Source organism: Dendrobium catenatum, unplaced genomic scaffold, assembly GCF_001605985.2.
Source record: "Dendrobium catenatum unplaced genomic scaffold, ASM160598v2 fragScaff_scaffold_151, whole genome shotgun sequence".
NCBI lineage: Eukaryota > Viridiplantae > Streptophyta > Magnoliopsida > Asparagales > Orchidaceae > Dendrobium > Dendrobium catenatum.
The window spans coordinates 289,397-309,878 of record NW_021318613.1 but is presented as its reverse complement, the minus strand read 5'-3'; the positions used below and the strand labels follow the sequence as shown (position 1 = coordinate 309,878).

The 20,482-nt window shown below is 33.9% G+C and overlaps 1 protein-coding gene across 2 annotated transcripts in view; it reads right to left on the bottom strand.

The window, feature by feature from the left end:
- Positions 1–1,546: 1,546 nt before the first annotated feature.
- Positions 1,547–20,482, bottom strand: part of LOC110113125 (T-complex protein 1 subunit beta) — a 30,311-nt gene continuing 11,375 nt past the window's right edge. For both annotated transcript variants that reach the window (XM_020845559.2, XM_020845560.2), the window contains 6 exons: positions 18,716–18,787; positions 18,320–18,435; positions 15,917–15,993; positions 3,986–4,471; positions 2,594–2,909; positions 1,547–1,885 (listed from right to left, as the gene is read on the bottom strand). In XM_020845559.2, coding sequence (XP_020701218.1) covers positions 1,739–1,885; positions 2,594–2,909; positions 3,986–4,471; positions 15,917–15,993; positions 18,320–18,435; positions 18,716–18,787 — 1,214 coding nt within the window. In that variant the 3' untranslated portion in view covers positions 1,547–1,738. The remainder of the gene's footprint in view (positions 1,886–2,593; positions 2,910–3,985; positions 4,472–15,916; positions 15,994–18,319; positions 18,436–18,715; positions 18,788–20,482) is intronic.

Sequence of the window (20,482 nt, the reverse complement as noted above, 5' to 3'; positions counted from 1 at the left end):
CAACATGGATCTTGATCCACAGAGGGATAGTAAGTAAAGTTTTCACTTTTGGAAATAAAAAGTATAAAATTTATGTAAGATAAAAGATTTCCTGATGAAAAAGTAAGGTCCTCCGGACTAAATCATATCATAGCCTTCAAACTAAAATAATAATAATAATAATAACAAAAAAAAAAATCATCTGATAATGTGAATAGGGCAAGATTATCTTTGAAGGGCCATACTGTTTCATGTTAGTGAGAAGAGCCAGACAATAAAGACACTTACCAAAAGAGTTTTTTATTAGGGCAAGATTGCAATCTTTCGCGCCTTTGACAATCATATATGGTGTAAATTTAACCACAGACTCCTTAGGAGGTCGGAAAAAGATAGGAAAATCCACCAATGAGCAGCTCCAAGAAGAAAGAGCATTTTTCCAATTGATAGCAACAATTGCGGCCTCATCATTAGGGATAAGGAATTTTGGTGAATGAGGCCCCGTAGGTAGTGGAGGGAAACCTAAGATGGAGAGGTGGTCAGCCGACTCCATATGGAAGAGTCACGCTTCTAATAGAGTCGAAGGAGGTGAGAAAGATGTAAGAGGAACCAAAGAGGCAACTAGGGTTTTGAAGGACTCCAATATCATTTGTTTTTCTTTTTCTATTGTAGCAAAATTTTCAAAACCCGACTTAGTATGCATTTAAATCAAACATATAATATATTATTAAGATTTCATTTGAGATAATTTTATCATTATTTTTTTATTTCTTTCAAAAAATTTATATATTAAAAAGTTGTTATAACAAATATTAAAAAAACTTTCCCAAATAAAGCCTAAATTTAAATAAGGCCGAGATAATGACAATATTATGAAGCAAACTTGAAAACAAGTCATGCATTTTATATTGTGTTTCTCAATATCCAAACGAGATTGATTAAACTTATGCCTCTTAAATTGCATTGATTTGTAAATAAAATTTATTATTACAGTTAACAATTGCTTAATTCTAACTAAAATAAGCTTGATAATTAATGGTCATTATTATGCAATTCAAGCAACGTTTTTATCATTTATCCAAGTCAACAGCACAGTAATACTAATGAGATTATTAATTGCCCGTTTAATATAGTTTTTTCGAGTTTTATTTTCCATACCTGATCACTTTTGTTTGGCTCAAACCGTCTTTTTTAGAGAGTTTTTTATAATGAGAAAAAAATTTCATTATCAGATCTTTAAGATTATAATCACAACAAAGCAAATACAAAATTTACAAAGAAAAATTTTAAAACTTACCTAAAGCTTTCAAAAATTATTTTTTGCCATAAAAATTTCACAACTAATTTAATACTGTTGATGGCTACAATTTTTGCTATTTTTCAAAGTTTTCTATAAATATATTTTTCCACCTAAAGCTTATATGAGATAATTAAAAAATTGTATATTAAAAAACAACTTAAAAAATTATAAGAAAGCTGTCCCAAAGAAAAGTAAAATTTACTAACATTGTACTCATGAACAAATTTTGCAAGCAAAGAGTTGCAATACATAAAATAGCTTTGAAAATTGTTTTTTTTTTTTTTCAAAATATTTCTCCAACAATCACAAACAGAACAAAGTAAAAACCTAAGAAGTCTCATTCAGATTAAAAATGTGGAGCCTTCACAAAACAAAATTCACCATCATACAAAAATCATCACAGGAAAGTAACTAACAATCCATAGTGGCAAATACAAACCAGAAAATAGAAGAGATAGAAGTTCACATTCTTTCTTCTCTTCTGCGAGGAGCACAGGTAATAATCTGATCAACTCTGAGAATCATCTCAGAAGCCTCAGTAGCAGACAATAAGACCGCCTGCTTAACCTTGAAGGACTCTGATATGCCTAATTTCTCCATGTCACCAACCTGCAAATCAGTTGCTCAATATCAGAAGCAGGTAAAAGTGTAAAGCATTTATTAGTAAGTTGTTTGTACAGAAACAAAAATGATATGGTACATTTTTATTGTTTTTAAATTGCATGCAATTCCATCAGACATCAATTCCATAAACATTCAAAAATAATGAAAATTTTTACTGTTAAATGCAAAGGTGGATTTAAAGGGAGAGATTATTCCGTGCGGAGTCTGGACGTAGCTTTCATCTAGACTCAAATCACATGAAAACACATGAATTTTTTCTCTTGTATACACCCTACATACAAGAGAGCGAAAAAATCCACATGTCTTCACATAATTGGAGTTCGGATGGCATCTAAACTCGGCACGTAATAATTTCTCATTTAAAGGAGTATATTTGGCCTGCTGTGCATCTACTAAATTTTTAATATTTTTATATATAATACGTGTATATCAATAAATTCTCGCTATTTCAAATAATTAAATTAATTTATATGTATCTGTTAAAAAAAATGGCTCCACCATTGCTGAAATGTATGCCAAAATAGCCAAATATATCAATATATCCTAACTCAATTTTTTTCTTTTGTATATATGAAAAGCAACATATAATCTACAGGGTTTTAGTAATTATTAAGCATTTGTTATAATGATTTTCTTTCATGAAACAATTCTGAACATCAGACCAACAGGAAAGGAAAAAAATTTGGTACTTACAGATCCAGATATAACATCAATTCCGGCATTGCTCTTCTCTTTGTGGTGCTCTGCCCTGAGCTGGGAAATAAGCTCGGCACTATCTAGTCCAGCATTATCAGCTATGATGGTTGGTATGGCGAGGAGTGCACGGGAGAAAGCCTCAATGGCAAGAGACTTCTTACCAGGAGTTCTACGAGCAAGATCATCAACATCTTTGGCCATCACCATCTCTGGCCAACCACCCCCAAGCAATACTCGACTGTCATTCACAGTTTGGGACAGCACACACAGAGCATCATGAAGGGACCTTTCAGCTTCATCCAGAACATGATGGCTGAAAATTAAAAATTGCAACAGCATGTTAATATCAACATAATCCTGTAGTAGTTGATATATTCTGTTATAAAACTTATAATAAAAGATTTTGTTTCAGATCAAAAGCCATTTCTCATGCTGCTAGATAGATCCGAATGTCAATAATCAATATTGAAGTGATATTCTAATAGGGATGATATATTCTATAATAAAACTTATAATATAGATTTTAATCTTTCATACTAATATGGTATTATAGAATCCAAAACATCCCAACATTTAACTATATAGATGAGGCTGTGAATTAATTCAACTCAAACTCGTTATCCTTTTTGTAAAGCTGTGAATTAATGCTTTGTAAAAGGTCGTTTATCATCTTTTTTTTTTTTTTCTTCTTCTAAAGCTCGTTTATCCCTCTTTTTTTTTTTCATTCAATTCAAACTGAGCTTGAACATTACCGAAGTTCTGAAATTTTAGTCAAGCTCCTCTATTAGTTTTCTGGACAAACTGACATAAATAACTAATAATTATATTATTTGATGGGTTCAAATGTTTATTAAAAATATATTTAGCTTATATATTTAATTATTTATTTGATATTTACATCACACTCATAACTCAAATAATATACACAGATTAAATGGTGTATCGTATATAAGAAAATCATATAATAACATAGCATAAATCAACAAATAAATAATTAAATCATCATTAAATGAGTACTTAGAGGGCTACTAGTTGAATAACAAATGAGTATGTTCATGAACATAACTAAATAAGCCGGTTAATGTCCAAATCTATTCATGTATGCCAAGTTTTTAAAATTTTCCTCAAACTTATTTAATTCTTTAAATAAATAAGCATAAGCTAGCCTTGCATGAACTAGTATCAAGTTATTCATCAAATGAATTAACTTGCTTACAACCCTATTGATAGATATATGATCCAGCAAATTATCAATGGTATCATCAGTGCATAAAAAAGTTGGCTTACGTATCCGGTTCATAAAAATAATCACAGGAAGTGGCCAGTGTGCAAGAAAATGAATATTTTGAGGAAAATGAATTTGTAAAATTGTTCATAGATGATACATACCTGGCCCCTCGTAACACTATTGTACATGCCTGGCCCATTTCAACCCCAGAGAAGTGAATCAACTTGTCTTCACCAATCATTATTTCTTCAATGAGCTTGCAATGTCCAAGTTTCACGGACTCTGGATTATCAAAGGTAGAAGCAATTTCGCCACCAGTCACAAGAGCAAGACGCTCAATCCCTTCAAAGTCGGCATGCTCAATTGCAAGTATCCCCGCATCAGCAAAAAGCTCTTCAGGAAAGTTATAGATTAACTGCCGGTTAATGAAACAGTTGATTCCATGCGCAATAATCTTTTGAACCTTTTCTCTCATTTTATCTTTCTCGGCACCCTCAATCTCAGCAACCTTAGCCATCGAGTCAACTCGCACTCGAGCCCCATAAATTTTCACTTTGTCAGTGTCCATAGCAGTGTTTGCCACTAATATTTTAGCATTCTCAATGCGTTTTGGTTGGCCGATACCTATCTTTTTGTCAAGAATGAACCTATAAATCATAAAATAACATATCAATGTACCTTGCAAACAAGTAATTCAATAAAGAAGATTATATTGCGATGAATTAAAAGAAAAAACAGCAAACGGTTATTTCCACCACATTCAGCAAAAATCAAAATTATGATGAAAGGTTTTCAAAAAGTGAAACAGTTGTAAAGGCATTATTAAACGAGGCCTATATCTTCAGAAATACTTGAAATGGCAACAAAATGTATCTGCAGTTGATTAATTACATTAAAGAAAAGAGTTACCATCTGGTCAAAAGACAATGTTGGAAGTTGCAGCACAAACAATTCGTTTAGGAATTTCTCCTATCAGCTACAATCAGAGGCTCACAACCAAAGAAAACATTCAGAATATTTGGTTTTCTTACCAATCATGATTGTAAAGAAATAGATTGGCTAGTACTAGCAAGAGTTCTCACCTATCACACACATTCCTCGTGACAAAGAAGCTACAGTGTCATCAGAGAAGTGTTTCATGATATCATATTAAATTGAGGGGAACAGCACTAGGGTCAATAACGTTAGCTCTCTTTAGTTGGATCCATAGAATATTAACCTAAATTTATATAAGAGGGCTGTGAGAGGGGCATTTCTACAGTGTTAAATCTCAGCCATCCCTTGACATTTTGATCCCACGGCAATGATGGGTATCCATGGGAGTCTCACCTGGATTGCGCCAATCTCCGCCGTCCATTGCATTTTGATCCCACGGCTAGGATAGGGATCCATGGGAGGCTCACCTGGATTGTGCCGATCTCCTTCCATATTTAGGTGGCTCATTTAGGAAGGATTATATTAGAGAAATTATGTATGATTCTATAATTATTTGTTTTTTTATTAAAATATCTTGTATAGATGTATAAATAGGGACATGTTTGAGCAATAAAATTAAACATTTTCCCTCTCCAATTCTCTGAATTTAACAAGGTATCAAAGCCTAAAGAGATATAATCTGTGAGTTCCACCACCAGCATTCATTGTTGTTCTCATTCAGAGACTAAAGAGAAGGATGCGTAGAAGAGCAAGCGACCTTCATTGCCGACCTTCTCTTGTTATTGCTGCTACTCTTATAACCAACACAATCTTTATTGTTATCCTGCACCTTGCTAACATGCTTAATATAACCAGCATCGCTATCCTTTTGTTAACCTCTGTATAAACAAAACAAGAGGGAAGAAACCAAAAAATCTAGCATGCATACCTCTTGGCCATCGAATCCAAGAATCCCGCTGATTCCCATTCCTCCCCAAACTCTATGGTGCACCAAGGAAGAGGAAATCTCCAAAATATGCAACCTTCATGTTGCTTAAATGGGGAAGAATTACTTGAAGTGGACTCAATTTATGAAAACCTAATTGAAATGGAAAGGAAAGATGAATCACCTCCTTGGGGTAGGACCAAAAGAAGAAGATCCTAATTTTGGGTATGGGATGAAGCAGACTCCATGATCATATCATGGTTGTGGAATTCCATGACTCCAAAAATTAGCGAAACTTTCATGTTCCTATCTACTGCAAAATACATATGAGATGTCGCAAGGCAAACCTTCTCAAAAGCTCATGATGCTGCACGAATCTTTTCATTGTGAAACCTATGAGTTCACCAAGCATAAACGAGTTTCTTTTCCAAACAAACATGAGAGATGTAACACTCCATTTTACCTTATTCATAGTGATATCTGGGGACCCTAAAAAATCCCCAACATCTCAAAGACCCGATGGTTTATATCCTTCATTGATGACTACACTCGAGTCTCCTAATTTTTTTTCCTCAAAAAAAAATCCGATGTTACCACTATCCTCCATATTTTTCATACCATGATCTAGAACCAATTCGGAGTAAAAAATAAGAAAACTTTATTCTAATAATGCTAAAGATTATTTCAATTAAACCCTATCCTCCTACTTTCAAAAAGAAGGCATCATTTAAGAGTCTTCATACATCCACACCCCACAACAAAACAGGGTTGTAGAAAAGAAAAATGGTCACCTTCTAGCATCCACCTATGCACTTATATTCCACCACAATATATCGAAATCCTACTAGAGGGAAGCCCTTCTAACTGCCACATATCTCATAAACCGACTACCTTCAAACACCTTGGGACTAAAAACACCAATGGATATTCTATCATATTTTTATCCCGAATTTCAAACCAATAATAACCTTACACACAAAATCTTTGGGTGCATTGCCTATGTTCACATCCACCGTCAAAATAGAAGAAATTAGATTCAAGATCACTCAAATGTATTTTTGTTAGATATTCAAAAAACTCTTGATTTGTTGACGTTATCTTTGATGAATAAAATTCCTATTTCGCCAAACCTCATCTTCAGGGGGAGAATAAAACTGAGATATATGAGGAAAGTGAGCTTGCCCCTCTTGACCTTCTAGCTCCACCTCAAACCAATCCACCTAAACCTAAAATCAAAGCCAAGAAAACTGAGGACAAAGTTATTATGGATAATAGGAGGTTTGGGTAAGTGTATTCTAGGCGTACAAATTCAAACTATGCTCCAGAGCATATCAAAGAATTTGAACCGTCTCCTGAAATTGAGGTAAGCACAAGTTCACCAAAAAAACCTCCCTTGTACCCCATAACCAACTTTGTATCCTTCCATAAGTTATCACCTTCACACAAAAAATTATGGTTACACTAAATGATATTCATATTCCTAATGATATTTCTGAGAGCTTATCTGATGAAAATTGGAAAAGTACTATGAAAGATGAAATGTAGGCCCTGAAAAAGAACAATACATGGAAGATCACCGACTTACTAGTATGAAAAAAAAACTAATCAGATGCAAATGGGTGTTCCCTATGAAATACAAAGCTGATGGCACATTGGAAAGGTATAAGGCAAGACTAGTGGAGAAAAGGTACATTCAGTTGTATGATATTGATTACAAGAAAATTTTTGCACATGTGGCCAAGATTAACACTGTGAGAATCCTGCTCTTACTAGCAGATGATTACAACTGATATATGGAACAATTGGATGTAAAAATTGCATTCCTATATGAGGACTTGGAGGAAAAAATATTTATGGAGATTACATTAGGATTCAAGGAGAAATTTGGGGGTGGCAAAGTGTATAGATTAAAAAAGGCTTTATATAGGTTAAAGAAAATGTCTAGAGCTTGGTTTAGAATATTCTCAAAATTCATGCTACTTATTGATTATCGATAGAGCCAAGGGGACCATACATTATTCTTCAAGCACTCAAACTTAGGAGAAGTCACTATTTTATTAGTTTATGTGGTGATATCATCTTGATTGGAAATGATGAAAGGAGAAAGTGATTCTAAGGAAATATCTTGCCAAGGAATATGAGATCAAAGATCATGGTAGATTAAAATATTTCCTTCAGAAGAATCTTCATTTCACAATAAAAATACATTAATAAACTTCTTAAAGAAACAGGTATCTACCTTTCCCACACCAAACAAGATATAGTGTTTGTTGTAAGCATGTCAACCAGTTCATGCCAAATCCAAAGCAGACTCACATGCAAGCTATAGACAGAATATCGCATTACCTTAAAGGGAACCCAAGTAAAGAGATTCTCTTCAAAAGAGTATAATAACCCCATAAGCATATGTTGTTGCAGATTATGCAGGATCACCAATAGATAGATGATCTACCTCAGGATACTGCACATTCCTTAGAGAAAACCTTATTACATGGATAAATGGGAAACAGAATGTGGTGGTAAGGTCTAGTGCAAAAATAGAATATAGAGCTATGACCTTGAGAATATGTGAGCTACTATGGATTAAAAAGATTCTAGAAGACCTAAGAATAAAGTGGGAAGGACCCATGAAGCTACACTGTGACAACAAATCAGCAATCAATATAGCTAACAATTCGGTTTATCATGACAGAACCAAGCATATACAAGTAGACAGATAGTTCATAAAGGAGAAACTAAACAGTAATCTTATATGTATCTAGGATGCCCATTAAAAGATCAACTTACAGATATTCTTACCAAGGGACTTGATAACTCTATCTTTCTGGGACTGATTACCAAGCTGGGAATGACAGATCTATATTCCCCAGTTTGAGATGAAGTGTTAAATCACAGTCGTCCCTTAATATTTTGATCCCACAGCTACGAAGGGGATCCATGGGAGGCTCACCAAGATTGTGCCGATCTCAATCGTCTCTTGGCATTTTGATCCTACGGCTAGGATGGGAATCTGTGGGAGGCTCACCTGGATTGCAGCGATCTCCTTCCATATTTAGGTGGCTGATTTAGGAAGGATTATATTAGAGCAATTATGTATGATTTTATAATTATTTGTTTCTTTATTAAGATATATTGTATAGATCTATAAATAGGGACATGTTTGAGCAATAAAATTAAGCCTTTTGTCTCTCTCTAATTCTCTGAATTTAACATAAAGTATCTTTTACATTTTTGAATAAAGTACAAACCAAATAAATAAATACTTAACATAAGGCTACATTATCAGTCTATAAGACTATCATTATTATAGCTACAAAAAGAACCACTGACCTTCATGAATTTTCATGGGTCAAAGACCTTATATTTGGGTAAAGCGCTTTGTATCAGCGCAGCATACCTTATACCTAACAAAACCTTAAATCAAGTTAAAAGGCTTATATAGTCTCAGATGGCCAAGATGGAAAAATAAAAATAAATAAATAAATTTAAAAGGCTTATTTTTAGGTTAAACATCATATGCATTAATAAGAAATCTCCTATCCCAATATATCTTATATATAATACAATCTTATATGCACATGACCGCACAAGCACATCAATTCAGACACCGAGAAAAAAACACACATGCACATGAAAACAAAATGTGCTCTCATCTACACCAACAAAATGACAAATGATGTAGACAAAGGGGGGGTCAACACTAGTCCAAAATAAATCAAATTTTGTCTTCTCTTGAGTCTAGTAGTTTAACATATTTGAGCTGAACTTTTAGTTCATTTATGAGCTGGACTTTAGTTCATTTATTGAACTAAGGGTTAGCTCATTATGAGCTAACATTTTAGTTCATTTATTATCTTTTAATTAATGTCTTTTATGCTTTTTATGTTAGTATTAATGTTTGTCTCTTGGAATTCCAAACCGACCTTTGGAATTCCAAGATTTTCTTTTCCCCATGAGGTGGCCCTTTGGCTTCCTCCTTGGCTATTCGTATTTTGCATTTTGCCCCATGGTTGTCCGGAAATCCTGCGGGCTCTTTCCACCCTTTCTTCTCGGGCTTCTAACCTCTTTCGTCTCTCCGCAAGTGCCACTCCACCTGTATCTTTCTTCTCCAAGTGCAGCAACTTTAGGGTGTCGTCATTTTGTCTTGAGTCGAGTTTGTGTTTTTAATTTCTTTTTATTTCTTTAATTTGAAATGTAAGAGTTTGTTCGTCCTACTTCTCGTCATTAGTCAATTTCGTCGGTAGAAGTCCGTCGTTTCTTATTGTGATCAAGAGATATAGGGTCCCCTGTATTTTTTGCTCGCATCAACAAACCACACATATAGAACAACAAGTGCTCTGGAAAACAATGGAATTGTTTTTGTTTATATTCATTCCAATATTTTTCTTATTCATGTACTTATATTTTAAAGCTTCTAGAATGACAATCAAGAATATTTATATTCATCTCCATCATTAAATTTGGTATAGAGCAAATTTCAACGCTTCTATCATCCAACCTATATTACTCAAATATAAGCCACAACCCGTTACATCATTAGTCCTATGCGTTCTTGTAGTATAGAAGGAAAGCACTTAATGCAAAAGGCCTTCATTAACAGTGACTTCACAAAAAATTATGCATCAACATTGTAATATCTTTATTTATATATTCAAAATATTAATAGAACTTTTTTTTTAATAAAGTTTTAAAACTATATTTTTTATTTGTAAGATCAAACTATCTGTGCTATAATACTCTCTATTTGTTTCTAAACTCAAAAGAATAAAAGAATCTTCATACCGTAAATTATTTTTGAAATTGTTTTTCGTTTTAAGGTTAAAAGCATTATTAAATCAATCTTAAAAATCCTATCAATTATTAAAGCTTAAAAGTGTACCAAAACATATCAAAAGAATGATTAGAGACACACTAAAGCTAATGAAACTGTCCAAAATAAAATTACTGTACAAAACTGCTAATTAAACCGTCCAAAATAAAAAAAATAATAATGTACAAAACCCGGGGATAACAGAGAATAGAATTCAGGCAAGAACTGAAAGTTCAATTTTCACACATACACTTCGAGTGTAAAGACGAGGAACATCTTTATCTCAATTGGATATCCCCGGCCAAAGAAAAAATGTGAACGGATAGAAGCGGACGGGATAGCACATTGTATTGAAGATCGGAATTTAAAACATGTTCAGAAGTATGTAATACAAGAATCTGCAAGCTGCAGTCACATCACACCAATCAATCACTTTCAACTACATCAATTCTCATTTAAAACATGTCAAAGACCTAATGAACATGGAGTGCAAGCCAACTTTCTAATACTACAAAACAACAACATTAATCCTTTATCCCACTGTGGGGTCGGCTACATGGATCCTTTTTCTCAATTATGCAATATTAAAAGTTAAATTCTCATTTAAATCTAATAAAGAAATATCAATTCTAATATTTTCCAACCAAAACTTTTTAGGTCTACCTCTTCCTCTTAACATAAGTCAGATCTAATACATCTATTTTCCTAATCAGGTCATCGGAAGGCCGCCGTTTTATGTGATCAAATCATCTAAGGTGACTTTCTCTAATTTTATCTTCCACCGGAGATACTCCAACCTTTTCACGCATATGCTCATTTCTTATCATGTCTCTAAGAGTAAAGCCACTCATCCACCTGAGAATCCTCATCTCTACAACACTTAACTTAATATTATGCTTCTCTTTTAATGGCCAACATTCTGCACCATAAAACATTGCAAGTCCAACCACCATCTTATAGAATTTTTTCTTTAAGTTTGAGTGGAACTTTTCTATCACACAACAAGCCTGATGCATTCCTCCACTTCAACCATCCAACTTGAATTCTACTAATAATATCCCCATCTATTTCACTATCACTTTGAATAATAGACCCAAGATATCTAAAACGAATACTCTTATTAATGACTTGATCACCCAAAGTTGTCATCCCCCCACAAGAACTATTATTACTAAAATTATACTCCATATATTCAGTTTTAGATATACTCAAACGAAAACCTTTTAGCCTCTAAGGTTGACCTCCATAATTCAAGTTTACCTTCAACTCCCTCTCCAGTCTTATCAACAAGAAAAATATCATCAACAAAAAACATACACCAGGGTACAACCTCTTGTACATGTCTAGTGAGAACATTCATTACTAAAGCAAAAAGTACACGCTTAAGGCTGATCATTGATGTAATCCAATTGAAATAAGAAAATACTTGGTCAAACCACCTTATGTCTGAACACAAGTAACAACTCCTGCATACATATCTTTTTTTTTATTTGCATACATATCCTTAATGACTTGAATACAAGCATCATTAACCCCTTTCTTTTCTGGAACACTCCATATCGATTCTCTTGGAACTTTATCCTAAATCAATAAATATCATATGCAGATCCTCCTTATTCTCTCTATACTTATCCATCAAACCTCTCAATAAATGTATAACTTCCATAGTAGACCAACTCGGCATGAATCCAAATTGATTTTGAGAAACATTAGTATCACGCCGCAACCCATGCTCCATAACTCTCTCCCATAGTTTTAAAGTATGAGACATTAATTTAATTCCTACATAATTCGTACAATCTTGTGCATCACCTTTGTTCTTAAGAATATGAATCAACGCACTCATTCTCCACTTATTTGGCATCTTTTAGTCTACAAAATAATATTAAAAAGTTTAGTAAGCCAAAAAATCCATTCATCTCCTAAGCATTTCCACATCTCTATTGGAATATCATCAGGTCCAATAGCTTTTCCAAACTTCATTTTCTTTAAAGCCTCTCTAACTTTAGTTTTACTGATACGCCGATTAAAAAAAATCTTTATTTTCATTTAGGGTGCTAAGGTCACTAAAGTCAATCGCATTGTCATAATCATCATTGAAGTGTTTATAAAGATATCTCATCCATCTTTATTGAATATCCTCTTTTAATAAAAACACTTTTTGATCTTCATCCTTAATACATTTCACTTGAACTAAATCCTTACTAATCTTATCTCTATATTTTACTTTATTTTTTATTTTCTGTCATTTTATGATTTATCTTAAAGTCCAAAACTAATAAGCGGTGCTGGATACATAAACTTTCACTTAGAATATCTTTATAATCTTTACAATCTAAACGATCTATTTTTCTTATAAGGAAATAATCAATTTAAGTTTGACTATATCCATTCTTATAAGTGATGAACTGCTCATTTCTTTTCTTGAATAAGATATTAGCAATTACAAAATCATAAGCTAAAAAAAAATCTAATATGATCTTACCACATTCATTAGTCACTCCAAATTCATCGCCACCATGAACGATTTTTAAAATCATCTATATCTCTACCAACATGTCTATTTAAATATCTTCCAATAAAATTTTTTTCTTTAAGAGTTATCCTTTGTATTAATTCTTTTAAGTCATTTCAAAATTTTAATTTCGAACCCATATCCAAACCTACTTGAGGAACATAAGCACTTATAATGTTAATAATCTTAGCATCAACAACAATCTTTAAATGATGAGGACATCATTCAGAGATTCAGACACGTGCGCCGGCAACGGAATCGTAGATCGACGGCTACGATTCAGCGTCTTTACTTTTGACACATTATGTTTTATTTAATCTTGTTGTATGCATTATGTTTTATTTAGTTTTGTTGTTTTCCGATTTTACCCCTATGGGGAGTGTCTTGTTATTGTAGCCCGGAGTTAAATTTGTCATTTTTCCTTTTTCATGTTAGATGCCTACATATAGTGGCCATATGTGTTGTAGCAGGATGATAAATGATATGATATTTTATTTTGTCTTCTTCTTCTTCTTGTGAGTGCACTAGAGAGAACGGAGAGAGAGCTCAAGGTGAGCAAGCGCAATATCCACCAGTCGTTGGAAGAGTCAGCGGCTCGTGGTTTCTTTCTATTTTCTTTTATTCTTCTCCTCCTTTTCCCCACCCCACCCGTCTATTTCCCTATCCTCCACCGCCGGCCATCTTCACCTTTCCAAATCACCCTATAACTCCACCACCAAAACCCCACCCGCAGGCTTAATCCCTCTCCACACCCCAACCCGGCGCCAATCCCTCTCTCTTCCCCTTGCCGTCGGCCACCTCATTGCTCCCATCATCATAATGATTCCCTAGATTGGCTCAAGCAAGTAAAGGAAATATTTAAATTCAAATTTGAATTTCAAATACTTTCATATTTAAAAGTCTAAATAAGGAAAGTATATAATCATGAGTTCAATTTGAAATTAAATTAGATTGGATTTAATATTAGCTCTCCTTATTTACAAAGCCTTGTTTGGAAGCTAATAATTCTCTTCCCAATCCCCTCCCACCACCTCATAAAGCCGTCGGCCCCAAGATGGGCTTCACCCATTAATTTCCCACTTAATCCCTAAGCCCTATTTGAAATTTGAATTTAATTTCAAAACATTTCCCTCCAAATTCACTTAAACTGAAATTAAATTCAACTTTTCTAATCCCAAACTCTTCCTAATTCAAACCCTAGCTGCCTCCCCCTTTTCCTCAAGTCGTCCCACCCATCTCCCCCTACCCAAGCCGCCAGCCTCCCTCTCCACCTCCCTCTTCTCTCCTTCTCCCTACTTGTACTCTCTCCTCTCTCACGTCAATGGTGCATGGCCGATCTTGAGATCAACCACGGATTTTTATTCGACGAGCAAGGAAGGACAGATATTCTTGGTTCCCTGTTCTTTGACGTCTTCTTTGGCAACGACGAAACTGTTGAAGGATACATCAACCGCATCTTGTACCAACTAACATTGTCGATTGAAGAGCACCTTTCACCGGGTCATTGGATAATCGTTAGTCATACACAACTTTCTCCACCGCCGGCTACCTCTCCACCGACGAAGATCCTTGGCGCCATCTTCCTAGAGGTAATCTCTTTCCTCATGTGCTTCATCCTCCTCTGCTGTGGATTCTTGTTTTCTTGCTATTAGCATTATTATTTTGTTTCATAGTTATTGAGATTGTCCTGTTATCCTACTTGTAACTTTTGTCATCACTCAATCTCTTATTGAAAATTCTACGAGTTTGAATTGAGTGAAGCATAAGTTCTTAAATAGCAAAGTTCATGTTCAATATTTATTGTTAAAATCTAAGCAACTCTTGCCGCATGTTTGTTTCACATCATTAAAACTATAATTTTATCTTCAATTCTATTAATTTTTACGACATTATCTTTTAAGCTCTTATCTATAATCACACCTACACCATTTATAGTACGAATATTACCAGAATATCATAGTTTAAATTCTAAACTATCAATCTCCTTAGCCTTCTCTCCAACCAATTTAGTTCCCTAAATGCGTAGAATATTTATTTTCCAATGAATCATAATATACATTAATTTCATTAATTTGTTTGTAAGGGTATCTATATTCCAAGTTCTTATCCTAATTTTAGTTTCATGGACTAGCTTGCATATATCCGACCATAATGTGAGAACCCTTGCCTATTTAAAATTGCACCCGGGCGCCAGTGCAGCGGCCCATGCACATTTATCGCTATATTCAGGTCATATAGCGTGTCCCTTCCAAGCAAGCCAACTTTCTAATAAGATGGACAAACAAGATAATAAAGAAGTTTGTGCAACTTGTAGCATGTAGCATATAGCACAAATAACATTATAATGGTCTGGAGATCCAAGAAAACCAAGTGCTCTAGAGATATAGTCAATAAAAAACGCACGGCTCTTTGGTTTGGCAAATTTGGAAAGTCTGAAAAGTAAATGCTGCTAATCTGACCGGATCTGCTTGCAGCAAGTTTTTGAGTAAGGTTACTTCATAAATTTTACTCCAACCCAAGATCACAAATTTCTTTACATGGTAAAGAGTCTTTACATAATTGTCACCCAGCCAAATAGCCCCAAGGCCGTTTCAAAATCTCTGATATCTGATGTCAAAAGATTATGAAGGCATTGGGAGAATTTAATATCCATGAAGCAGTGCTCTAAGCATATCATGTCTAGATAGTTTGTAATGTAGAAGACAACGAAAAAAGTGCTTAATCCTTCTTCAACAGGTAGATGCTAGTATATATGTAAAATAAAAAAATACCAGCTTACACACAAAAAATACATTATTTAAGCAAGATTTCAACTTAGTGAATGAGACAGAACATATCTAGTTTCCCACAACAGCCTATGCTACCGTATAATATATGTCATAGTGTAGGAACGCTTAAATTCTTACCCTTCATCCAAAAATGAATCTAGCAAGGATCCTCCAGCCTTCTTGATAATTTGGATAGCCTCCAGGTTTGTACTACCCTGGTATAATTGCAAGATAATTGCATTATGCGCAACACAAACATAGAATGTAATCAAAGTTCAAAAAAGTACAACAATACAAATCTTGTGAGGCATTTATAGGCACCAATAGTACGCAAGGCAAAAACACTCAGTTTTTTTTTTTTTTTATTGACACGTCTTATTATTCTCTTAACATCATCACTGGGTAAGATTGCTAGAACTTAAACTAGGCAATTAAAAAGAATGCTAAAAAGTAAATATATCCATGTAAACACCATATCCAAAAAAAATTCATAGAAATTGTTATCTTTTTTTACCAGGGAAAACAAGAACTAAAGACTACTCTTAGAAATGTCATGTTCTTGAGTTAATTTGCTGCTTGGAATTTCAGCACTCACCAACCCAAAGAAAGGTGTTCAAGCTTCCCAAAGTATGTTAAGTGTACAAAGCAATTTGCAAAGCGCACCCTTGAATTTGGCTTACTCAATATCCATTCTATCATAGATGTCCTCATCGCCCCAATATGCCCCATCTCCAACAAAACCGACTGGCACACAATTCTCCATAATATCCCTCACCCATCATGTTACTCCACCGCTGGTGTAAGCAATGATTATGTTGAGTGGAATTTGAGCCATGTTTGCTTCCATATTTTTTAGTAAGAGTGCGCTAACATCAAAGTAACATACTTAAGCCCCCTCGCCAATGCCTTGAGACGAGCCTCACAAAACTGAGGCATTCGCTTCATTTGTTCCACATGAGATGTAAATCTCAAGGTTTTTTTAGTGCTTAGATCTAAGGTGCGCCTCGGATAGCACTATTTTACACAATACAGTTATTTAGGGTCAAGTTGGATGGTTGAAGGGGAGGAATGCATCAGGCTTATTATGTGACAGAAAAGTACCCCTCAAACTTAAGGAAAAATTCTACAAGATGGTGGTGAGACCTGTGATGCTTTATGGCGCAGAATGTTGGACATTAAAAAAAAAGTATAAATTTAAGTTAAGAGCTGTAGAGATGAGGATGCTCAGGTGGATGAGTGGCTTCACCCTTAGAGACAATATGAAAACGAGTATATACGTGAAAAGAATGGAGTAGCTCCAATGGCAGATAAAATTAGCGAGAGTCGCCTTAGATGGTTTGGTCACATAAAACTTCGGCCTTCCGATGACCCGGTTAGGAGAGTATATGTATTAGATTTGGCCTACGTTAAGATCGGTAGAGGTAGACCTAAAAAGATTTGGTTAGAAAATATTGAAAATGAACATTTATATTAAATTTAATTGGTAATTTGACTCTTAATAGGACATATTGGAGAAAAAGGATTCCTATAACCAACCCCATGTATGAGATAAAGGCTTGATATTATTATTATTGTTGTACAATTATTTAGGGTCAAGAGGGTTGAATATAAAAAATTAGGCATTGATGGTTAATGAGTTCCGAGATCAGACCCATAACTCTTCTTCTCACTCTCATTATCTCCTATAAAGAGCTCTAGTTAACCATATAGCAGCCATTTAAGAAGAGCTCTAGTTAACCATATAGCAACCATTTAAGAAAAGCAAAGCGGAAGGGGTTCCCCAAAGACCCAGACATCAAAACAAAAAAGCCCAATATTTTGATCATTAATTGATTAGCAATGTTCTTAACTGTCATGTCAGACAAGTCAAGCCAATTGAAATAAGCTCCCATAATTGCAGTCAAACTATTTCAATATCAATCAACTTCTTTTTATGTCAATCATAAATTTAATAATAATCCCACCCAGATAATGACAGATATTATTGATTTCATTGACAACCCCCATATAAACTCACTGTACAAGCTCAAATAGCAAACATTTAAGCAGGAAAGAATCCAAAACGATGATCACTAATATATCTGCGTGGAAAAAACTTGCAGCACGCTTTTGAATATCTGCGTGGAAAAAAACTTGCAGCACGCTTTTGAAATAGTTATAGACTCAATTTCATATGAATTTGTTTAAATAATTGCATTGTGATACTTCCAACAGTTACTTTTACCTTAGGCATCCATGATTCAACCCTTCATACATATTCCTCTTTCACAAGTAAATGCTGCCAAATCTTTCTTATGTTCTACCAACGCTAAGGACGAAGAAAAATAATACCTCAAGTAAAATTTTCCAAAGTTTCAACTTATCAGTCGTCTTATTCCAATAAAAGCTAAATTTTGAATCACAATACATTCTTTGTTCAACATAAACACTTTATTTAATTTTCTTTAAAAAGTAAAATCCATTTTCATCATCACGGAAGAAAAAGGTCGAAAAAGACTAATAACAGATATTGCAAACAGTCAACAAAGAGATGTAATATACCTTAAGTCTCAGAACAGCATCAACTGCTAGCTTCGCAAAATGTTCCTTGTCCTGCGAAAGTATTTTCGAACTCAATGTTGTCATTGCAATGTTCATCAAATCTGACTTGAACTTCTCTGTAGCAGAATATTACACAAGATTCGTCAAACTTAAGCAAGAATTACCAAGAGCAACAAACATAAAAATATCTATAAAATATAGATTAACAAATTCAATCCCATAATAAAAAGGATTAATGAAAGTAAACAAGCAAGATAATGAATTGAAGGAGCTCTTTACAAAATTGGTTTGAATTTTAAATTCTAGGTAATTCTTAAGTAGCAAATGAGAAATTGTAACCATTAACAATCAGAATATCAGAGAAGGCTGCCACATTAGTGAAATTCACTGAAATACCTGGATCATCTTTGTTGTCCAAAACCTTTTGCAACAATGCATTCCGTGCACACTCAGCCGCCATTCTATAACCTGTTTGAGTGATTAAAAGTTCATATCCGTATAGGTTTTATTAACTGTTTCAAAATAAAAACAGAACAAATTTGTACTCTTCTGCTAGAAGGCATCCAACAAAAGGAGGTGAATTAACAATACCCAAAAAAGAATAAATATTATATCTGGCAATCAAGGACATCATAAACTGCTCAGACCATATAATATTATTTTAAAACAATAAAAGAGCATGGTTAACAGCATATAAAAAAATTACAGCTAATGACAACAAATATATGTCCTACAGTTCACGACAACAAATAAAATGTTTTACAGCTCATGTCAGCCAAGATTTTTCATCTTACTCCATCAATGAGTAGTTGTAACCTTAAAATGTGAGGGCAAGCATGGAACAATGATTGAATTGACGGACATTAGTTTGAATCACTCAAAAAGCTTCAAACAGAGTGCCATCAACCCCTCCACAACAAAACAGCGTAAGAACCTTATGAGCTAAACCAGTATTAGTGAGAACCTCACACACTAATCGTGCCCTTTTTACCCATATTCAACTCAAGCGAACGGGGATGGTCAATCAAAGAAGATGTTCCATCCTTGAACAAAAGTGAACATCAAAATAACCCCCATAATGATTGAACCACCATATCAGACAGCATCTGGTTGTCCAAACAGATGCAGGTGGCATTATTCTGATTTCAACTACCCTCTGTTAACTATCCATACAATAATTTGCTATGTTGAGTTCCTTCTAAGAAGTGATATAAATCAACCGCATACATATTAAAGATATATAACGAATGAGGAGAGTAAAGCTCAAAACCACCCCAAGGCATCCACCACCTTCATATAAAAGCCTAATTTCCAAGTGCCGCTAGCAGGAAGTTTTTACAAATCCAAACAAATTGGCAATTGACATATGCGGCATAATCAGCACAGAATGATGATGGTACATGAATAGAATCATACAAACCTGGAAAAATAGGTCAATTAAACAAAAATATTTTATCATGTAGAATTGCTTAATATATAGTAAATTTAACATATTTTAACTTCAGAAACATGAAATAAAAAAAAAATTTCCATGAGCAAGCTCAAGTTATAACTCATAAGTAGATCGAATTAATAAATAAAATTTATAAATGAATTAAAAACATAAAAGCATAATAAATTATACACTTAAATTCAATACAACAACATATTCAGAAAAATGAAAGTATTCCTCAGAAGAAGAAGAATGAAAGTGAATGATCTTTCATTGTCTGCAATGGAGAACTGGGTCATTAAAAATTTTGAATCACAAAAATTTCTGTGAAGTTGACCTAAGGAGAACAAGAGAGTGAAAGTAATTGCTTCGCCTCTCTCTACAAGAGGGAAACAAAGAAAATTCCAAAAAAAAGAGGGAAACAAAGAAAAGAATGACAAAATAATATTACTTAAATTCATGATTATGTTAAACACTTCTTAGAAAAAATTGTACCCAATATATCAATAATGTTGAAAAAACAAGGTGGTTGGTTTTATATAATGGTGTCAAATAAGCTCACTATTCACAAACAACTCATGTTTGACTAAAAAACTATTCATGTTTAGTTCATTAATTGAATAAACCGCTGAGTTCGAACAAAATTTCAGCTCATTTACTAAATGAGACAAACACGAACAAAATCCTACTTGATTAGACCTCACTATATATAAATGCTATACATGTAAGTC